We start from the raw sequence: 19,880 nt of genomic DNA on the forward strand, positions 1-19,880 counted from the left end.
GGAAGGACACATAGCTCGGGACTGCCCCGAAAAAAAGCAAGCATGACTAGGCCAGGGGACAGGGGGCCTTGCATTTTCTAATACAGGACTCCCTAAAAAGCATAATCATGAAACGCGAGTTTCAGTGAAAGCAGCTAATAGTGAAACCGTGTACATTTCTCAGTCAGAGTTAGTGTAACTAACAGATCCTTGTGGAACCAGTTATGAGTTATCAGTCCTCATGTTTCCAGAATGTCCAGTCAACCTGCTAGGAAGAGATGCACTGTGGTTGTTAAACATCGCACTCGTCCCCACTCCTCAAGGAAACATTGAAGCTAAACATACAAATGAGATGAAAGAAGGCGGACTCTTTGTGGTAAAAGGGGGAGGCTCCCCCTATTACAATTACACCTTGGATGTTGTGAACATACCTCCAATAAACACATGTCATAGATGTAAAAGATGAAATGTCTCCAGATGAAATGTACGTGACCTTGTGGTACATAAAATCACCTGCTCCAGACTATGAGTATGAACAGCAGCTGGCAAGAGCAACTCCAACTAAAATCACTTTTACGTATTTGTATGCAGATGAACAAAGAACTGCAGCTGTAGCTGTACACTCTAAAAAGAGTATTTGGCTGTAGTTGGAAAGATAAACTTTTTTACATTGTTCTAACTTAATTATTTAGTTTGGGGAAAATAAATCATTTTTTTGAGATCATTCAACTTAAAAATAACACATAGTTGTCTGACATAGTTATTTTACTTTCAATCAGCGTAATTCAATTAAGTTGGTGTAACTTTGGTGTGAAGCTGTCAATGCATCTTGACGTCATAACGTAAGACCGCGCAAGGAATTATGGGATACCATTTTCTTTGCCTATCTGGGCAGATTGGGGTGTAAGTGTGAGTTTTTGTCCTTGTGTTTTGTTGTCTAGCTGTTTTACTCTGTGTTAAACTGTTATTTTTACTTCTTTCTGCACCATGAGTTAGAGTGTGGGAGAGGATGATGACCAACCCCCTTTGGAAGGTGACCTTATGTCCCAATATTAAAGACAGAGATCAGAACACATGATCTTCTGCCTTGTATTGTGAGACATTGCTGGGTCATTCATGTCTTTGTTATAAAAATTACAAGGCCCATTGGTTGAAACTTTAGTAAAAATGTGGCAATTTAAAATGTATAAAAAAAATTTTTTTTAAGTTAGATCAACTTATCAAATTGAGTTGAATAGCCCTAAAAAAATTAAGTTGAATAAACTTAATTAAATTAGGTTTTACCAATTGAAGTAATTCAATTAAGTTGGGTCAACTATTTTCTTTTTAGAGTGTAAAAATGGGAGAAAACATGTTGAATTTTAATCACATGTGGGGCCCCCTGCACGTTTCCATGCTGAAAGGGCACAATCAGCAGTGGCACGAATTGGGAGATATGGTAAGCTGCAGGAATAATTATCAAGTGCAATAACTCACCATGTAACACTCCCATATTTCCAGTGAAAAACCAGGCGCCCTCCACTGGTTGGAGGATGGAACAATTCAAAGAGCACCCTGTGTGGCTGACCCCTATACATTACTGAACTTGTTACGATCGGATGCCGCCATCTTCACAGTGGTAGACATCAGTAATGCATTCTTTTCTGTGCCTGTCCACAAGGACAGCCAGTACTGGTTTGCATTCACATATGACAGCCAAAGGTACACTTACACCAGACTACCGCAAGGTTATTGCGAAAGCCCTACTTTTTATTTTCAAGTAATGATAGCGAGCATGGCAAAATTCCAACCTCCAGGGGGAAGTCAAATACTAATCTATGTAGACAATGTTCTGATAGCATCACCAGATAAAAAAACTTATATGAAGGATTTAGTGGCACTGTTAAAACATTTAGCTGATGAAGGCCACAAAGCCAGTAAAAATAAATTACAGGTAAATTATCTTGGTCATAGCTTAAGCACAGCAGAACGCTGGTAGAGTTAGTGAGGCTGGACCCAGAAGCAGGACAGAACAGAGATGGCAGATGAGAAAGAGTCTTTATTACTTTATTATCCCCCAGTGGTGGGGGGAAGTTCTGGCTTTGACGGCTGGATCCTGGATGGCAGAGGATATCAGAAGACGCTGGAGGCAATTTATGAAGGAGCAGACAAACAGTGGATTAGGGTTCTTGGCATAGGCATAGAAACGGCTTAGACGAGGTCTAGAGCTTAGCGTGGGTCAATACTCTACCGCTGAGAGCAGATGGACTGACATCATCTGGAAGGTGATGAGTCCATAAATTGGCTGAAGGTTGATGAGGAGACTGGAAACAGGTGAGGCGATGATTCCCCGGTAGGAGTGGGAGGAGACCATAATCCTAACAGGACCCCCCCCCCCTCAAGGGACGCCACCTGGCGGACAAAAACGGTCTGGGTGTAGATGGCGAAACTCCCTCTTCTGTGTTCATGTTCAAATCTAGACTTAAAACATTTCTGTTCAGCCGTGTATATGACTGAAAGGTCCTATCTGCACTTTTCTTTCCTTTCCTTCCTTTATTTTTAATTCAATTTTCAAATTTTTTCCTTTCTTTTAAAGTAAATTTTACGTTGATTATTTCTATGATGTATTGTGATTTTAATGCATTTTTCTGTTTGTGAAGCACCTTGAATTACTTTGTGTACGAATTGTGCTATACAAATAAACTTGCCTTGCCTTGCCTTGCCTTTCCTCCTGCACCAGAGCAGGGTACACAATGAATGAACACGGCACCCAGCAGCGCTCCTCCAGGTTATAACCCTCCCAGTTCACCAAGAACTGGAGGCCACGGCCCCGCCGGTGCACATCCAGAAGGCAACGGACAGTGTAGACCGGATGGCCGTCCACCAGCCGGGCGGGAGGAGGGGGTCTGGACGGAGGGCACAGCGAACTGGAGATCACAGGTTTGAGGCGGGAGACGTGGAAGACTTGATGAACCCTCATGGAGCGCGGCAGACGTAACTTGACACAGGTAGTATTAACGACTGAGTCCACAATGAAAGGTCCAATGAAGCGAGGGGACAACTTCCGTGACTCGGTGTGAAGGGGAAGGTCCTTAGTGGACAGCCAAACCTTCTGTACTTGAGCGTAAGGGGGGGCCGGAGAAGGGCGCCTGTTATCAGAGGTCTTGGCACGTTGTGTAGCTATGTGCGGCGACAGCTGCGGATATGATCTGCCACAGTTAAGTCAACCTCTTCGTAGGGAAACAGAGGGGGCTGGTAGCCCAAAGAGGCCTCAAAAGGGGACCTTCCAGTGGCAGAAGAGACAGGAGAGTTATGGGCGTATTCTATCCAGCTTAAATGGTTCGACCACGAGCTGGGGTTCTGAAAACAAACGCAACGAAGGGCAGACTCCAAGTCCTGATTCGTGCGTTCGGTCTGGCCATTGGTTTGGGGATGGCAACCAGAGGATAAGCTGGCCGTGGCAGTCCCTGGCAAAAGCTCTTCCAGACTTGGGAAGAAAACTGGGGGCCACAATCAGAAACTGTCACAGGGAATGTCATGGAGCTGGAAAACATTGTCTGTGAGGCTTCTGGCAGTCTCAGTAGCAGTGGGTAGCTTGGGCAGAGCCACGAAGTGAGCAGCCTTGGAGAATCTGTCCACTATAGTCAAGATAACAGTGTTCCCTTGAGAGGCGGGGAGTCCAGTGACAAAATCCACTGCTATGTGAGACCATGGTCTGGAAGGGACAGGAAGTGGATTGAGAAGGCCAGCAGGAGCCTGATGGGAGGATTTGCTAGTGGCGCAAGTGGTGCAAGCGGCCACATAGGCCTTAGTGTCTGAGATGATGAAAGGCCACCAGAAATGCCGCTGGACTTGTAGCAGAGTCCGACGGACACCAGGATGGCAGGAGAACTGAGACGCATGGATCCAAGTCAACACTTGAGACCGGACCGACGCTGGGACATACTGGCGATTGGGTGGTCCACCTCCGGGGTCCGGATCAGTGGCCAGAGCTTGCTGGATGGTGGTCTCGATATCCCAGGAGAGACTGGCAAGCACACAAGAGGGAGGATTGGGCTTGAGGAGGTATCTGGTTCTTCAGGGGTATGCAGGCGGGAGAGCGCATCAGAATTAACGTTGCGTTACTCAGGGTGAAAGGAAACAGTAAAATTAAACCTGCTAAAAAACAAAGCCCAACGACGAGGGTTGAGTCTTTTGGCAGAACCGATATATTCGAAGTTCTTATGATCTGTCCAGACTATAAAGGGAAGTTCGGCACCCTCCAGGCAATGGAGCCATTCTTCCAGGGCCAATTTAATGGCCAGCAATTCCCTATTACCAACGTCGTAATTGTGCTCAGAGGGAGACAGTTTGCGGGAAAAGAATGCACATAGATGAAGCTTTCCATCAGGAGTGCGTTGGGAGAGGACCGTCCCCACCCCGGTATCAGAGGCATCCATCTCCACCACAAACTGTCAAGAGGGATCGGCTTGGGCTAACACTGGGGCAGAGGTGAACCGGGTCTTAAGGAGGTTGAAGGCGTCCTCGGCTTCCTGGCTCCACAAAAAAGGAGTCTTGGGAGATGTAAGAGATGTTAGGGATAGTACAATGCTGCTGAAGTTGCGCATGAAGCGACGATAGAAATTGGAAAAACCAAGGAAACGCTGAAGGTTTTTACAGGAGGTTGGTCGGGGCCATTCCTTAATGGCAGCGACCTTAGCGGGATCCATGTTAACGTGACCCTTTTCAATAACGAAACCTAGGAATGAGATCTTGGGGACATGGAATTCACACTTTTCCGCCTTGACGTAAAGTTTATTTTTGAGGAGTCTTTGGAGGACCATATGCACATGTTGGACATGGGAATCAAGAGAGGGGGAATAGATAAGAATGTCGTCCAGGTAGACAAACACGAACGATTAAGAAAGTCTCTGAGCACGTCATTTACGAGTGCCTGGAATACTGCTAGTGCATTGATTAACCCAAAAGGCATCACCAGGTACTCAAAGTGGCCTAAAGGTGTGTTAAATGCTGTCTTCCATTCATCCCCCTCCCGTATGCGCACAAGATGGTAAGCATTACGGAGATCCAATTTGGTAAAGACCGAAGCTACATGGAGATACTCAAAGGCTGAATTTAATAACAGCAAGGGGTATTTGTTCTTTATTGTGATTTTATTAAGTTGATGGTAGTCAATACAGGGACGGAGAGACTTGTCCTTCTTCTCCACAAAGAAAAAAACAGCTGCCAGGGGGGAAGAGGATGGTCGGATTATGCCTGCAGCGAGGGACTCCTTGATGTACTGTTCCATGGCTGTGAGTTCTGGTTTGGAGAGACTAAACAGTTTGGATGAAGGTAAGGTCACACCTGGGAGTAGATCTATGGCAATGTCATAGGGTCTATGAGGAGGAAGGGTGGAAGCCTTTTGTTTACTGAACACTGCTGCAAGGTCATGATACAACGCCAGACAGATCTGGGGAAACAGGTGGCAAATTAGTAGTCTGTAGATCAGGAAGAGCAGAGCGGAGACAGGTGGAGTGACAGTAAGGACTCCAACTTATTATGCAATTTCTCTGCCAATCAATGTGGGGATTATGTAAACTAAGCCATGGATGACCAAAAATGATCTGGCAGGAAGTGGCCTGAAAAACATAGAACTGGAGAGATTCACAGTGGTTGCCTGGAAAACATAGGGTAACAGGAGTAGTCTGGTGCTGAATCTGAGTAAGAGTTTGTCCGTTAGCTGCACTGACCTTTAAGCAGGAGTCTAGGGGAAGGAGAGTTAGTCCGGCTTCAAGGGCCAGGTTCCTATTGATGAAGTTTCCCTCAGCCCCGGAGTCGATAAGGGCGGATATGGATCGCGACCAGGAACCAAATGAGAGAGACACCAGGAATTCGGTTCTAGCTGGGGTTTGAGAGTCAGAATCAGCGCCCCTCAGTGTCCCCATGATCACTGAAGGGCTCTCTCTTTTGGCTTTGGGGGGCTCAGACTGCCACTTGGTGATTTTTACTGCCACAGTAGAAACATTCTCCTCTGGTCCAACGTTCCTCTCTTTCCTTTAGTGTTAAACGCGTCCTTCCTAGCTGCATCGGTTCCTCAGGGGTTAATGAGTGAGCAGGAAATTCGGCAGAAGAAAAAACAGAAGGGGGCGTGACTTGACGTGTCGTGGGTCTCGGGAAGGCTGGCTGGGACTTGTAGTTTCGTGAGCTGCGGCGCTCACGGAGGCGGTTATCAATTCGAATGGAAAGTGTAATCAAAGACTCAAGGGAGGCCGGTTTATCATAATGCAACAGTTCATCTTTGATTGAGTCCGTTAATCCGTTATAGAACACTTCCTGTAGGGCTCGCGTGTCCCAACCTGGGAAGCGGAAGTCAACGGAGTACTCAGCCACAGAACGTCTCTCCTGTCGGAGACTGAGCAGTTTCCGGGAGGAGTCGTGGTATTTTTCTGCCGTTTCAAACACTTGTTTGAAATGCCCCAAATAGGCTTGAAAACACATGGAGTGGAGCTGCGATTAGCCAAGAAGGCTTCTGCCCATTCCAGAGCCCGACCTCGCAATAAACCAACAACGAAGGCGATCTTGGCTTCATCCGAGGAACACATGGCAGACTGTTGCGAGAAGACCAGAGTTCATTGCAGGAGAAAACCACGACAGTGATCGGTGGTTCCGGAATATGGATCTGGGTTAGGAATACATGCTTCATGTACGGGTGAAGAAGTCACAGGAGGCGGCTGAGGAGGAGGAGCAGCTGATGACAAAGGTAGGTGGGTGGCATCTGCGATGGTTTGAAGCAGGGATTGGAGTTGTGCTAGTTGCTGCGAGATGGTCTGTTGATTGTTAGACAGAGCGTTGATCATTTGTCCTTGTTGGTCCAGGGTGGAGGCATGGGTAGATGGAGTCTGGTTAATGGAGTCTGAGCCTGCTGGGTCCATATCTGGTCAGTTCGTTCTGTTAGAGTTAGTGAGGCTGGACCCAGAAGCAGGACAGAACAGAGATGGCAGATGAGAAAGAGTCTTTATTCAGTCCCAGTGGGGGGAAGCTCTGGCTTTGACGGCTGGATCCTGGATGGCAGATGAGATCAGAGGTGAGGAAGATGCTGGAGGCAATTTCTGAAGGAGCAGACAAACAGTGGATTAGGGTTCTTTGCATAGGCATAGCAACTGCTTAGACAAGGTCTAGAGCTTAGCGTGGGTCAATACTCTATCGCTGAGAGCAGACGGACTGACATCGGCTGGAAGGTGAGGAGTCCATAAATAGGCTGAAGGTTGATGAGGAGACTGGAAACAGGTGAGGTGATGATTCCCCGGTAGGAGTGGGAGGAGACCATAATCCTAACAGACGCACAATTATGGAAGAACAGAAAACTGCAATACTGCAAGCACCAAAACCTTTAACGATAAAGCAAATTATGTCATTTTTAGGCCTGACTAATTATTGCAGGAACTGGGTACCAAACTATGCTGAAATAACGGCTTCCCTTCAAAAGTTAATGTAGGAAGAAGGTTTAAAAATGCCTTCCCTTGTAAACTGGACACAAGAAGCAAACATGGCCTTTTGTGACATAAAACAGGTTCTGGTGTCCAGCACAGCCTTAGCGTTACCTGATTTTAGTAAACCTTTTGTACAAATGGTAGACTGCAAAGGTCAATTCATTACCTCAGTTTTAGTCCAACAACATGGAGAAAAAATGAAACATGTAGCCCATTTCTCCTCAAAATTAGATATAGTGTGGCATGTGCACTGCCGCATTGCGTTAGAGCGATGATTGCGTCATCAATGGCAGTAGAAGTAATTGAAACAATAGTACCATTCGATCCACTGACCCTTAAGATTCCGCATGCAGTTTCAGCATTACTTTTACAGACAAACTAAACTTTTTTGTCGCCTTCGCGGGACTTATCCTGCATGGCCACATAATTGTCCCAACCGCACCTCACTATAGAAAGATGCACCACCTTGAAACCTGCCACATTGTTGCCACTTCCTTATGATGGAAGTCTGCATGATTGCCAAGAATTAGCAGAAAAAACAGCAAAGAGCCGACAGGACCTAAAAGATCAACCACTGCCAAAAGGTCAAATACTTTATGTTGATGGTTCTTTAAAGAAAAATTAACAAAGAAAAACCCAGACAGGTTATGCTGTTGTGACTCAAACCATAGCCATAAAAGCAGAGCCATTGCCTTCGCATTATTCAGCTCAAGCAGCAAAGTTAATTTTTCTGACGGAGGCATGTAAACTAATGGAAGGGAAATATGTAACCATTTACACAGATAGCCAATATGAATTTGCAACTGTACATACCTTGGCACAACATTGGAAAAATAGAGGCATGATAACAGACTATACCTTGATGTCCTAAAAGTATTTCTTTAAGGATTTTCCCCCTCAGCTTGGAAGGTATGACAAGCCTTGTTCCCCAAAGAACACAACCTTGTTCCATGGAAAGTTCATTTTCCTCATGCTGAACGGCTTTAGGTGTTCTTCCTGTTGCCCAGGCCAACCTTCCATTGCATACTTGTAGACTCTTGACAATTCACTGTCTGTACTGGTTGCTTGTGCCACCTGTTGTGCACTAAGTGGCGCCTCTTGGAGATGCTCTTCCAGCAGATAGTGAATTGGCACTGAGGTTCCTGCTGTTCCATGATCACTTGTTTCCGGTAAGGGAACACGGGAAAGACCATTCGCATTACTATGCTCTTTTGACTTGCGATAAACAATGAGGTAGTCATAAGCAGATAGAATGATTGCCCACAGTGGGATGCGTGCAGTTGCCAAAGTTGGTAGACCTTCATGTTTACCGGACAGCATCACCAGGAGGGGCGATGATCAATTAGTGTAAAGTGCTGGGCCCACAAATACTGGTGAAATTTCTTCACACCATAAACCAGTCCCAATGCTTCTGTTTTTATCTGAGAATATTTCTTCTCAGCTGGGCTTAATGTCTGAGAAACGTAGTCAGTAACGTTCACACGTCCACTTTCAATGAAAAGTCTACACAAACGCGCATATATGCTCATTTTGGGATTCCTCATTCAAGACCTTTGTGTTCATGCATCACTGTGTACGTTTTTTGTCTGTTTTTGGGCTTTCGTACAAAACGCATGGCTAATAAAATCTAAACGCCTTGGAGTTTGCCATCAACACATCTATCTGTTGGTTTACTTTAATTTTATCTTTTCTAGAGTCTGATGTGTCCACGAAAAATGGATAATAACACAATTAATAATAATATAATAAACTTTATTTGTATAGCACCTTTCCAGATAAAAATCACAAAGTGCTTCACAGTACAACACGATAAAACAACAGTAAAACACAGTAAAAACACATGTTAAAAAGAAATTAAGAAAAAGCTATTTTAAAAAGATATGTTTTTAGCTGCTTTTTAAAAGAAAACACTGAGTCCACAGATCTGAGGCTGAGAGGAAGAGAGTTCCAGAGGGATGGGGCCACCGTGGCAAAGGCTCTGTCTCCTTTAGTCTTTAAACGGGTTCTCTTAACAGCCAGCAGACCCTGGTCACATGACCTCAGTGACCTGCTGGGAGTGTATGGCTGCACCAGGTCTTTTATGTAGACTGGTGCTTGGTCATTAAGAGCTCTGTATGTTAAGACCAGGATTTTAAAATGCACTCTGTAGTGAATGGGGAGCCAGTGCAGCTGCATTAACAACGGGGTGATGTGTGAGAACTTGGATGACTTGGTTAAAAGCCTAGCAGCAGCGTTCTGGACAATCTGGAGCCGTTCTAGAGATTTTTTACTTAAACATGTGAAGATGGAGTTGCAATAGTCGAGACGGGAGGATATAAAACTGTGAATGAGCATCTCCATCTCAGAACGGGACACAACTGGACTCAATTTTGCAATGTTTTTTAGATGATAAAAACAAGAGCGAACGAGTGACCCGACATGGGAGTCCAGGGATAAAACCGGGTCTAAAGTTACACCTAGGTTCCTGACAGAGGGCTTGATAAAAGAAGCAAGTGAGCCGAGCTCATGGATTATCTTGGGGAGACAACTGTCAGGAGCACAAACTAGGACCTCAGTTTTGGCTTCATTGAGTTGGAGAAAGTTGTGATTCATCCAGCTCTTAACTGAGTCCAGACACTTTTGTAAAGTCTGTATTTTAAAAACATCCTGGGGTTTAAAAGACACATAAAGCTGAATATCGTCAGCATAAAAGTGATAAGACATGTCATTAAAAGAACTTAAAATATGCTGTAAAGGCAGCAGATATAAAATAAACAATAAAGGTCCCAAAACTGAGCCTTGGGGCACACCAGAAGTGAGAGGAGCAGAAGAAGACTTAAACTTGGAGAAGACAACAGAGAAAGATCTGCCAGTCAAATATGATGAAAACCAGTTTAAGGCTGATCCGGACACCCCAACACAGTTTTTCAGCCTGTCCAAGAGGATGTAAAGGTCCACAGTGTCAAAGGCTGCGGTCAGGTCTAATAACAGTAACACAGAGCATTTTCCTGCATCACCCTGCATCAGGATGTCATTAGTGACTCTGAGAAGGGCTGTTTCAGTGGAGTGAGCTCTGCGAAAACCTGACTGAAAATGATCAAATATCCCATGACTGTCGAGAGCAGCTGTAAGTTGTTTGGCAACAACCTTTTCTAAAATTTTAGACATGAAAGGAAGGTTAGAAATGGGTCTAAAACTGCTCAAGAGGGAGGGGTCAAGCCCAGGTTTTTTAAGGAGAGGAAGTACAACAGCTTCCTTAAAGTGCTCAGGGACTTGACCAGACAGCAGAGACGAGTTCATTATTGACAGGACACAGGGACACAGGGACCAATTCTTCAACACCTTCTGTTTGCAAGGCCACCCCCAGGTAAACATGAACAAATAAAATCAAGAACCACCCCCCTCCAGGGGGTTATTAATCTTTGGATGAAACTTATTTTGGCTGATGATATTGACATAGATCCTGGACCTGTTCTGAGCACAGACTTGCGTGGAATACAGCTAACCAGTCTGTCTCTAACATCTGGCTTGGCTATCACCCCAGCTAAACAGGTTCCCTTATCAGCTACAGCTAAGTGGGCTCTCACCTCAGCTCCCCAGGACACAACTATCTGACAAAGGTATACCACAATTAACAGTGTTTAACCCAAATTAACATTGTTTCATAAGTTAATTGTCAACAGCATTTGCAAAAACTCTTTTCTCAACTGCAAAGATTCTCAATCCTGTAATACAAAAACAACGGAAAATGCTATTTTTCCAAACACTAAATAAAATAATGCAAAAGTTATATGATTTTCCAGGTCAAAAGAAATTCTACTTGAACACATCAATATTTGCAGTAATGTTAATAAAAGTGAGCAAATTGAACATCTGCTAAGTGACTCCAATATTTACATGTGAGGAACATCTGAAAGTTGGCTGACTTTGACCTCACCCACAGCAGCCAATAATATTCCAGGATTCAAATTGTTCAGAAAAGACAGAGAAACAGAAAGGGGGGTACATAAAAGATACCAATGTGCGATCAATCCGGAATAAGATGGATGAGATCCGACTGTTGACAGCTGCACAAAGGACTTTTAACGACTGCTGCTGCATGATTCTCTCAGAAACGTGGCTGGACAGCACCATCCCGGACACGGCTATAGAGCTGGAGGGCCGCACCGCCTACCTGGCCAACAGGACTGCGGAGTCGGGTAAGAAGAGCGGAGGGCTATGCATCTACACAAACAACTCTTGGTGCACCAACCTCACCGTAGTGGATAAGCTGTGTAGCCCGGAGGTGGAACTCCTGCTACTAAAATGTTGATCGTTTTACCTCCCGAGGGAATTCTCTGCTGTTTACATCTGTGCTGTGTATATTCCACCGGACGCTAATGCTAAGCTAGCGCTAGCACAGCTACACAGCAGCATCAACAACGGCCTAGTATCACATCCAGACTGTATTCTTATTGCAGCTGGGGACTTTAATAATGCTGACTTAAAATCAGTCCTTCATAAATTCCACCATAATGTGAAATGTGCTACCAGAGGAGACAAGACACTGGACCAGGTGTACAGTAACATAGCAAAAGCATACAAAGCCCAGGTTTATCCTCACCTCGGACAATATGACCACCTTTCTCTTCTGTTACATCCAGTTTATACACCCATAATCAAAAAGGTGAAAAAGACAACAAAAACACTAAGAACATGGCAACGTGATGCTGTTCCTATTCTTCGGGACTGTTTCCACCACACAGATTGGGATGTATTCAGAGAGCAGGGCACAGTCACCGGTGAAACTCTGGATAATTACACCTCCACTGTTTTGGATTATATCTGTTTCTGTGTGGATAAAGTTACAAACTGGAGACAGCTTTTTGTGTTTCCAAATCAACAACCTTGGATGACAAATGGAGTACAACAACTGATTCGAGCAAGGAACCGCGCACTCAAAGGTGGGGATAAGGAAGCATACAGCAAAGCCAGGACTGCTTTAAGGAAAGGCATCAACACTGCTAAACAACAACACAAGAGGCGCATTGAAGTCAGCTTTGACTCCGCCACAAACCACAGACAGGTCTGGGAGGGCATAAGGGGAATTACGGACCATAAGAGGAAATCACCACCACCCCCAGTGGACTCTCCTACACCGGCTGAGGACTTAAACCTCTTCTATGCCTGTTTTTACAGAGAAAACAAAGACACCCCCCCCCCCCCCCTCACTCTACCGACACCCCCCCAGTCCTGAGCACACACGAGGTGAGGTGTGTTTTCAAAAACATCACCAGGAAAGCAGCCGGGCCAGATGGTGTACTGGGCCGGGTGCTGAAGGACTGTGCAGCGGAGCTGACTGACATCTTTATCACCATCTTCAACTTGTCGCTCTCCACAGCATGGGTCCCCACCAGCTTCAAATCTGCTACAATAACCCCCATTCCTAAGCCACCTAAGCAATCGAGGGTCACATGTCTATATGACTACAAACCCGTGGCGCTCACTTCCATCCCTGCAAAGTGCCTGGAAAAACTGGTCATAAAACACTTCAAAGCTGCAATACCACCTTCACTGGATACATATTGTAGGAAAATATCTGTCGCTTTGAGATTACTTTCCTTGTTGCATGTTCAAAAAAGTCGAGAAGGAGAAAACCACGGGATTCCACCGGATTAAGTTTAACAAATTTATTCCCTAACAATATTTCTAAAAACAGAATAAAAACAGATCGATCTGGGTGTCCAAAACCAAGGCCTGCAATATGCAAGAGGTTACATTCCGAATCCCATGCAGCTTGTCTGGAGACAAAGAAAAGTTCCTTGAGTTCAGACTTTTAAACATGTGGTCAGAACATCCTCAGGGCTCCAGACTAACTTTTTTCACTAGGAGCACTGTGGCCCCTAACTGAAAATTTTAGGGGCACAACCAGAAAATTTAGGGGCGCAGACCGTAAATCAACATTCTAACCAGATCTACTAATTTCCACTGTATTATAAATACAGTAAATAAAATAAATAAATAAAGTAAATAAATACTTTAATTATAGATGCAAAAATTACAATGTGCTGTTTCACATTCAGTGTCACATTTTATTCTGCACTTTTGAAGATGCAACAAGAAGGTAAACTGACAGCAGCATCGCTGTCATGACAGTACAAATAGCAAAAAAATACCATAAATTTAGAATAAAAAAAAGTTTTTAGTAACAAGTGATTACCGTTGTAACCTTTTGGTCATTTCACAGTTTCAAACAATACTTAAATGTATGTAAACATTAGGGGATGGAAATTCATGTTGGCGACACCAAATGCGTGCAGCCAAGATGCACAATAATTTGAGATCACCCAGATGGACGCAACGCTGCACAGATCACCTGGTGTGAGACAAATTTTTGTTTTTGCTCTAACATCACCTGTCAATCAAAACAAAAATATCACCAGAAAGGGGCGGAAGCAAGACCCCAACCTGAGCGAAAGGAGCTGCAAATTTAGTACTGAACTGACTGAAAGCTGCCGTACAGACTACAAAACAATGCATTATGGGACATGTATCCTGATGGGTTTTTGTAGTTAAATGATCAATTAAAATAATTTAAAATACCAACTGATTAAAAAAGGCTACATACATTACAAAACATTAAAATAATTATAAAAGATGTAATATCATAGAGCATACTTAGGGTACTTAGGGGGAGAGGCATAATTATTAAATTGAATGTTAAGGACAACTCCAACTTCCTGTTCTCCTTCAGTCTCGCTGCAGCGTCGCCTTCTTGGCACGGAGATGGTGGAGAGGGTGACCAGTCTTAAATTTCTGGGGGTCACAATGACGGAGGACCTATCATGGGGTCCACACACTGCCTCAGTGGTGGGCAAGGCCCAACAACGCTTGTACTACCTGAGGAAACTAAAGGCGGCAAAAATCTCCAGGCAGCTGATGGTGAACTTCTACAACTGTGCCATCAGCAGAGTTCTGACATTTGGGTTCCTAGTGTGGTTTCACAGCTGCACAAAAGCGGATCAGCAAAGACTCCAACGGGTGGTGAAAACAGCTGGGAAAATCATTGGGACCACTCTCCCAGAGATGAGTAGCCTCTACACCACCAGCTGTCTAAGAGAGTCCACAACATCCTGCATGACCAGCACCATCCAGCCCACCACTTCTTCCATCTGCTGCCCTCAGGAAGGAGGTGCAGGTCTATTAAGGCCAAAATAACCAGACTGAGCAACAGCTTTTATCCACAGGCTGTACGGCTGCTGAACAGTCCCTCCTAGCAACTGCCCCCACCCCCCACCTCCTTATCTGAGCACACTGTGAAAACTGGACTTTGCATTGCTGCCAATAACTTAAGATCTTGTGTACACTGAATGTATTATTTAATGTCTTATTTACTTATCTATATTTCTTTTCATGTTAAGTCTTTTCTGTGTTTCCTTTTGTACTGATGCTGCACTTTGGTTATTTATTTATTTATTGGTTATTTTTTTGGTGAATTGAACTGAGTGGCTGTTGTTGATGCTCCGAGCGTATTTTCGTTGTTGCACTGACAAAGACAAATAAATATCTTGAATCTTGAATAGGCCTACCTCTGCCAAGGACATCTTTTTGAGTCCTTGGCGCGGAGTCTATTTTAAATCACTGTAATTCCTCAAGAGAGATTATTGTTATGGGTGATCTCAACATCCCGTGGGACAATAAACCAGACTGGAAGAAATTGAAACAGCTTGTTGATAAACAGACATTGACACAGATCATAAATGGTCTAACGAGAGTAACAACTTTGTCTAAAACTACAGTTGATTCAATTTTTACTAATAAACCTGATAGAATTACCAAGACATTTAACTTCCTTTCTGGTCTCTCTGATCACAATTTTTTTTTCTGTGTAAGTAAAATTAGGAATCAACGTTCAACCAGATCAGACAGAGGGATACCCTTCACTTTTATAGGTAAAAATGTCCATGAAATGTCCATCTTGAACATCTCAATTGGACAAATAAAATTGAAAACAATAACATTGAAGAAAGCTCAAATCTCCTTATACGAATGATTAATGGCACACTGGCTCATTTTTCAAAGAAAAGAGTCTCAAAACAATTTAGAGAAAGCCCTAAAAAACAAAACTTCATGTGACCATCAGATATTTACATCTCTTAGAAACAACATTATTAATCACATACGTAAAGCAATGGCAAACTTTTTTATTGATTCAACTGGTGGCTCTGCCTCTGGTTGTTCATTCACTGCTGATCCAGAATCTGCAGAAAGAACAGAAGGACTCAGACTGACAGAAACCAGGAAAAGACCCTCACCACTATGTTGGGGCTCATCTCCAGGGGCATGAGTCCACCTATCGGGGCGAGGTGTCTGGTGTGGGGACAACAACCTGGGTCTAAACACTAACAAGACCAAGGAACTGGTAATGGATTACAGGAGACAAAAAAATACATATTCAGTCGTTGTACATCGGCGGGGACTGTGTGAACAGGGTGGCTGCCTTCAAATTTCTGGTCATTACCATCCAGCAGGACCTGACCTGGAGCGCAAACACCACTGCTCTGGTGAAGAAGGCCCAGAAGAATTTACTTCCTTAGACTTTCAAAGAACAACCTGGGCGAGAAACGGCTGACGTCCTTCTACCGCTGCTCCATTGAGAACATTTTAACATGCTGTGTTTGTGCCTGGTTTTCCAGCTGCACAGCGGCGGACAGGAAAGCAATCGAGAGGGTCACCTCCACAGCCCAGAGGATTATCGGTCGCCTTCTCCCATCTCTGGAAGAACTGTACAGCTCCCAATGCCTCAAAAAAGCTGAAAACATTTTATAGGATTCATTCCACCCCAGACATTCTCTGTTTCCACTGGGGCCTTCAGGCTGAAGATACAGAACAATTAAATCAAGGACAAATAGACCAAAAAACATTTTTTATCCAAGGGCCATCACAGTTTTAAATGCTGCTAGATTTTGAATGCCTTATAAAAGACAATTTTTAACTTCTTTGAACAATATTAGGAGCCATTAATCGGCTGGACGTATGAATGTGTGTGTCTGATTAATTTATTTGATTTTGTTTATTTATTTTATTTTATTTTTCATTTTTCTTTACAAATGCACCAGAAGAGGACAGCACTGCTCTCAATTTCAGTGTATGACGTAGAAGGACAATAAAGTTATTCTTTAACCAAAAGGTTGAGGTGAGATTACATCAGGGATCAGCTGTGAGCCACTTCCTGTTTGCAATGGTGATGAACAGGCTGACAGATGAGGTTAGACAGGAACCACCATGAACTATGATGTTTGCAGACGATACTGTGATTTGTAGAGAGAGCAGAGAACAGGTGGAGGTGAAGCTAGAGAGGTGGAGATTTGTCCTGGAAAGGAGAGGAATGAAGGTTAGCGGCAGTAAGACGAGTACATCTGTGTGAATGAGAAGAACCCAAGAGGAAGAGTGAGGTTACAGGAAGAAGAGATGAAGAAGGAGGATTTGAGGTATCTAGGTTCAACAGTCCAAAGTAATCAAAAGGGTGGAAAAGAAGGGAAGACGCGAGTCCAGGCAGGTTGGAATGGGTGGAGAAAAGTGTCAGGTGTGATAGAAGAGTTTCAGCTGAAATGAAAGGAAATGTGTGGAAAAGTGTGGTGACAGCAGCCATGTTGTTGGACCCAGAGACACTGAGGAAGACAGGAAGCAGATATGAAGATGCTAAGGTTTTCTTTGGGAGGGACCAGGATGGATCAGGAATGAGGACATCAGATGGACAGAACATGGTAGAGGTTCTGGAGATCTATGTGAGACTATGTGAAGCCCATTAACAGTAAAATAAGAACTGGACTGAACAACCCATCCCTCTGGCGTTCTTAACAGGAAGTACCTGTTGGTCCCAAAAAGCCAAAATTCCAGAGTCCTATTGAGAAATAAACAGATATTAATCAGTCATTGTGTTTGCCAGTAACCATTCTTGCTCTATCTTTTTTTAACATGTTCTTGCTAATCCTATTTTGTAATGATTTTTTGCTGTAGAGCAAATTACTCAAGTTATAAAGTGACCAATAAGATGACTCAAAAGTAGGTGGCCTTGCACCAAACGTTCAAAGTGTTTGATTGACAGATTGTCCAGAGCCCGCTTTCAGTGGTAGGGGTGTGGGCTTGTAACGTGTTCACTCCTGATTGGAGGGATTGGTTGCCATAGAAATACTGATGGGCCAATCATGGCTTACTGAGGACATCAGGTTCCAACAGGGCGAAGGACATATCGCAGAAAAATGGAGACTGAATTGACTTAATTTGGTTGGAATCGGAAGCGAGGCATTTTCTATGGGTGAGGTTAAAAGCGATTGTCCAGTTTATGTTTAAGGAGTCGAAGGTGAAGACTTACAGAAAACGTTTGACTTCTGTCATGAGTATTGAGATGAACTGTAGTTTTTGACCAAATACTTATTTTCCACCATAATTTACAAATAAATTCTTTAAAAATCAGACAATGTGATTTTCTGGATTTTTTTCTCTTTTTGTCTCTCATAGTTGAGGTTTACCTATAATGGAAATTACAGGCCTCTCTCATCTATTTAAGAGGGAGAACTTAAACAAAAACCGAGTGCAATAAAAATGAAACAAGGATTTCCAGAGGAAAATGAAAATGCAGGGTTGCATGCTAGATTACTGAATGAAAATGAAACTTAAAGGGTAATAATTGGCAAGAAAAAAAACAATAATAAAGAAATTCTCTAAGTTGACCATAAATAAAGTGAAAACAGCACAATAACAAAAAAGATATTTTTGTGAAAAATGCCAGAGCCGGGTATCGAACCAGCGAGCTTCTGCACCAAGGATCCTGACAGGCGCAGGTTCCTCATGTCAGAGTCGAGATCTTATTTTGACACCGACGGCTGACCGGAAATGATGCCGCTCATCTGCATCCCGACAGCTCTGTGAAGATGGCGGCACACGGTCGCCCCCCGCTGCCGCTGCTGCTGCTGTCTGCTTGTCTGTACAGCTGTGTCGCCGTTCGCGGGTTTAAAGTGTCCAGCGGACCGGCCGAACCGCCGAACCCGCCGGCGGTCAGAACCGTCGACCTGCCAGCCAAGGAGGAAGCGGCCGCCCAGCCTCGACGGGCGAGCGGCTGGAAGCTGGCGGAGGAGGAGGCCTGTCGGGAGGACCTGTCCCGCCTCTGTCCGAAGCACACATGGACCAACAACCTGGCCGTGCTGGAGTGCCTGCAGGACCGCAGAGAGGTAAGCGGCCAGCGGCGGACCGAGGGCTGCGTCCGTGCGGGCGGGCAGAGCCTCAACGGCGGTCAGTCAGCGGGGTGCCGCCGCCGGCTGCCCATCCCCACCTGCTGGGGTGGGTGACCCGAGGCCGGTCAGGCAGCGGCTGATGCGTGACGAGAAGACCAGGAAACCGCTTCAAAACAACCACATTTACCGTAGGAAGGCTGTTAATGATAGAAACGACAACCTAAAGACATTGTTGAATCTGTAATATTTTAGGTAGGTTAGTGTACTTTGTCATAAATTACTAGAGTAAAACTTGCAGCAGTTGTTCTTTATTCCAGATGGATTTTTCTAAAACCAATTGTTTGTCACAGTAACATCAACCTGAAATCCTGGAGGTCCATCTGGAAGTCAGGGGTCCTGGGGACTGGTGGACCCCTAACATGGTCCACATGTGTTTATTTACTCCATGGTCCCGGGGAATTCTCCATTCTGATTGGCTGATAATGGACGCGTTCTGGTCAAATATCCATGATGTTCTTTATTATTGCTATGGTCCTCTGGAAAAACTGTTTTTTAAAAAGATTTTTTTTTTCCATTAAACAATGAAAGAAAAGGTTTATTTATCCACACTTAATAATCAGAGTTAATAGTGGATATTTCAGATCAAAGTGATCTAATATTAAATCACATATAATATATTTCTTATTTCTTTCATAAGTGACCATTCAATTTTTAATTCAATTTTATTTAAATGGCCCCAAATCACAACAACAGTCGTCTCAATGGGCTTCGTATGGTAATTGTAAAGTAAACATAAAATCATAGAATTCAATAGGAAAACAGGCTAAACTGAATCGGGCATTTCTGCCCTTTGACCCTCCTTCTCAATGAGAAAAACTCCTAAAATATGGTGATGGTGAAGGGTGAACAACAGGCGATGGACCAGAACTCTTAGAGAAGAATTAGCTTATCTACATGTTTAAACACCTCGAAGGGCCATAAGTCCTGGGAGGTGTCCATTATCAGAAATGGATGGATTGTGCGGTTCACATCTCTGCATTCATTTCTGATAGTAGACACCTCGTCATAAATCGAGCCGTTCTCTGACGTTTGATAGAGAATGTCGGTGAACTACTACCAGCATCATGGAGTCCTGGAAGGACTGGATAAAGCTGGAAACGTCCTGTTTGGAAGGCTAGAGGGGAGCGGTTACTCAGTCCAGTTCTCTTGTGCAGTCAAAGGATGGAAAACTAACACTGCACACCCCCCGCGGCACACT

At 44.2% G+C, this 19,880-nt stretch overlaps 1 protein-coding gene across 4 annotated transcripts in view; it reads left to right on the forward strand.

Moving 5' to 3' along the window:
• The first annotated feature begins 18,204 nt into the window (after nt 1–18,204).
• LOC101160143 (Golgi apparatus protein 1) overlaps nt 18,205–19,880 on the forward strand; it is a 60,290-nt gene continuing 58,614 nt past the window's right edge. For all 4 annotated transcript variants that reach the window (XM_023951386.2, XM_023951391.2, XM_023951393.2 and 1 more), the window contains exon 1: nt 18,205–18,619. In XM_023951386.2, coding sequence (XP_023807154.1) covers nt 18,323–18,619 — 297 coding nt within the window. In that variant the 5' untranslated portion in view covers nt 18,205–18,322. The remainder of the gene's footprint in view (nt 18,620–19,880) is intronic.

Source organism: Oryzias latipes, chromosome 3 (genome assembly GCF_053564925.1).
Source record: "Oryzias latipes strain Hd-rR chromosome 3, Olatipes_Hd-rR_3.1".
NCBI classification, from domain to species: Eukaryota; Metazoa; Chordata; class Actinopteri; order Beloniformes; family Adrianichthyidae; genus Oryzias; species Oryzias latipes.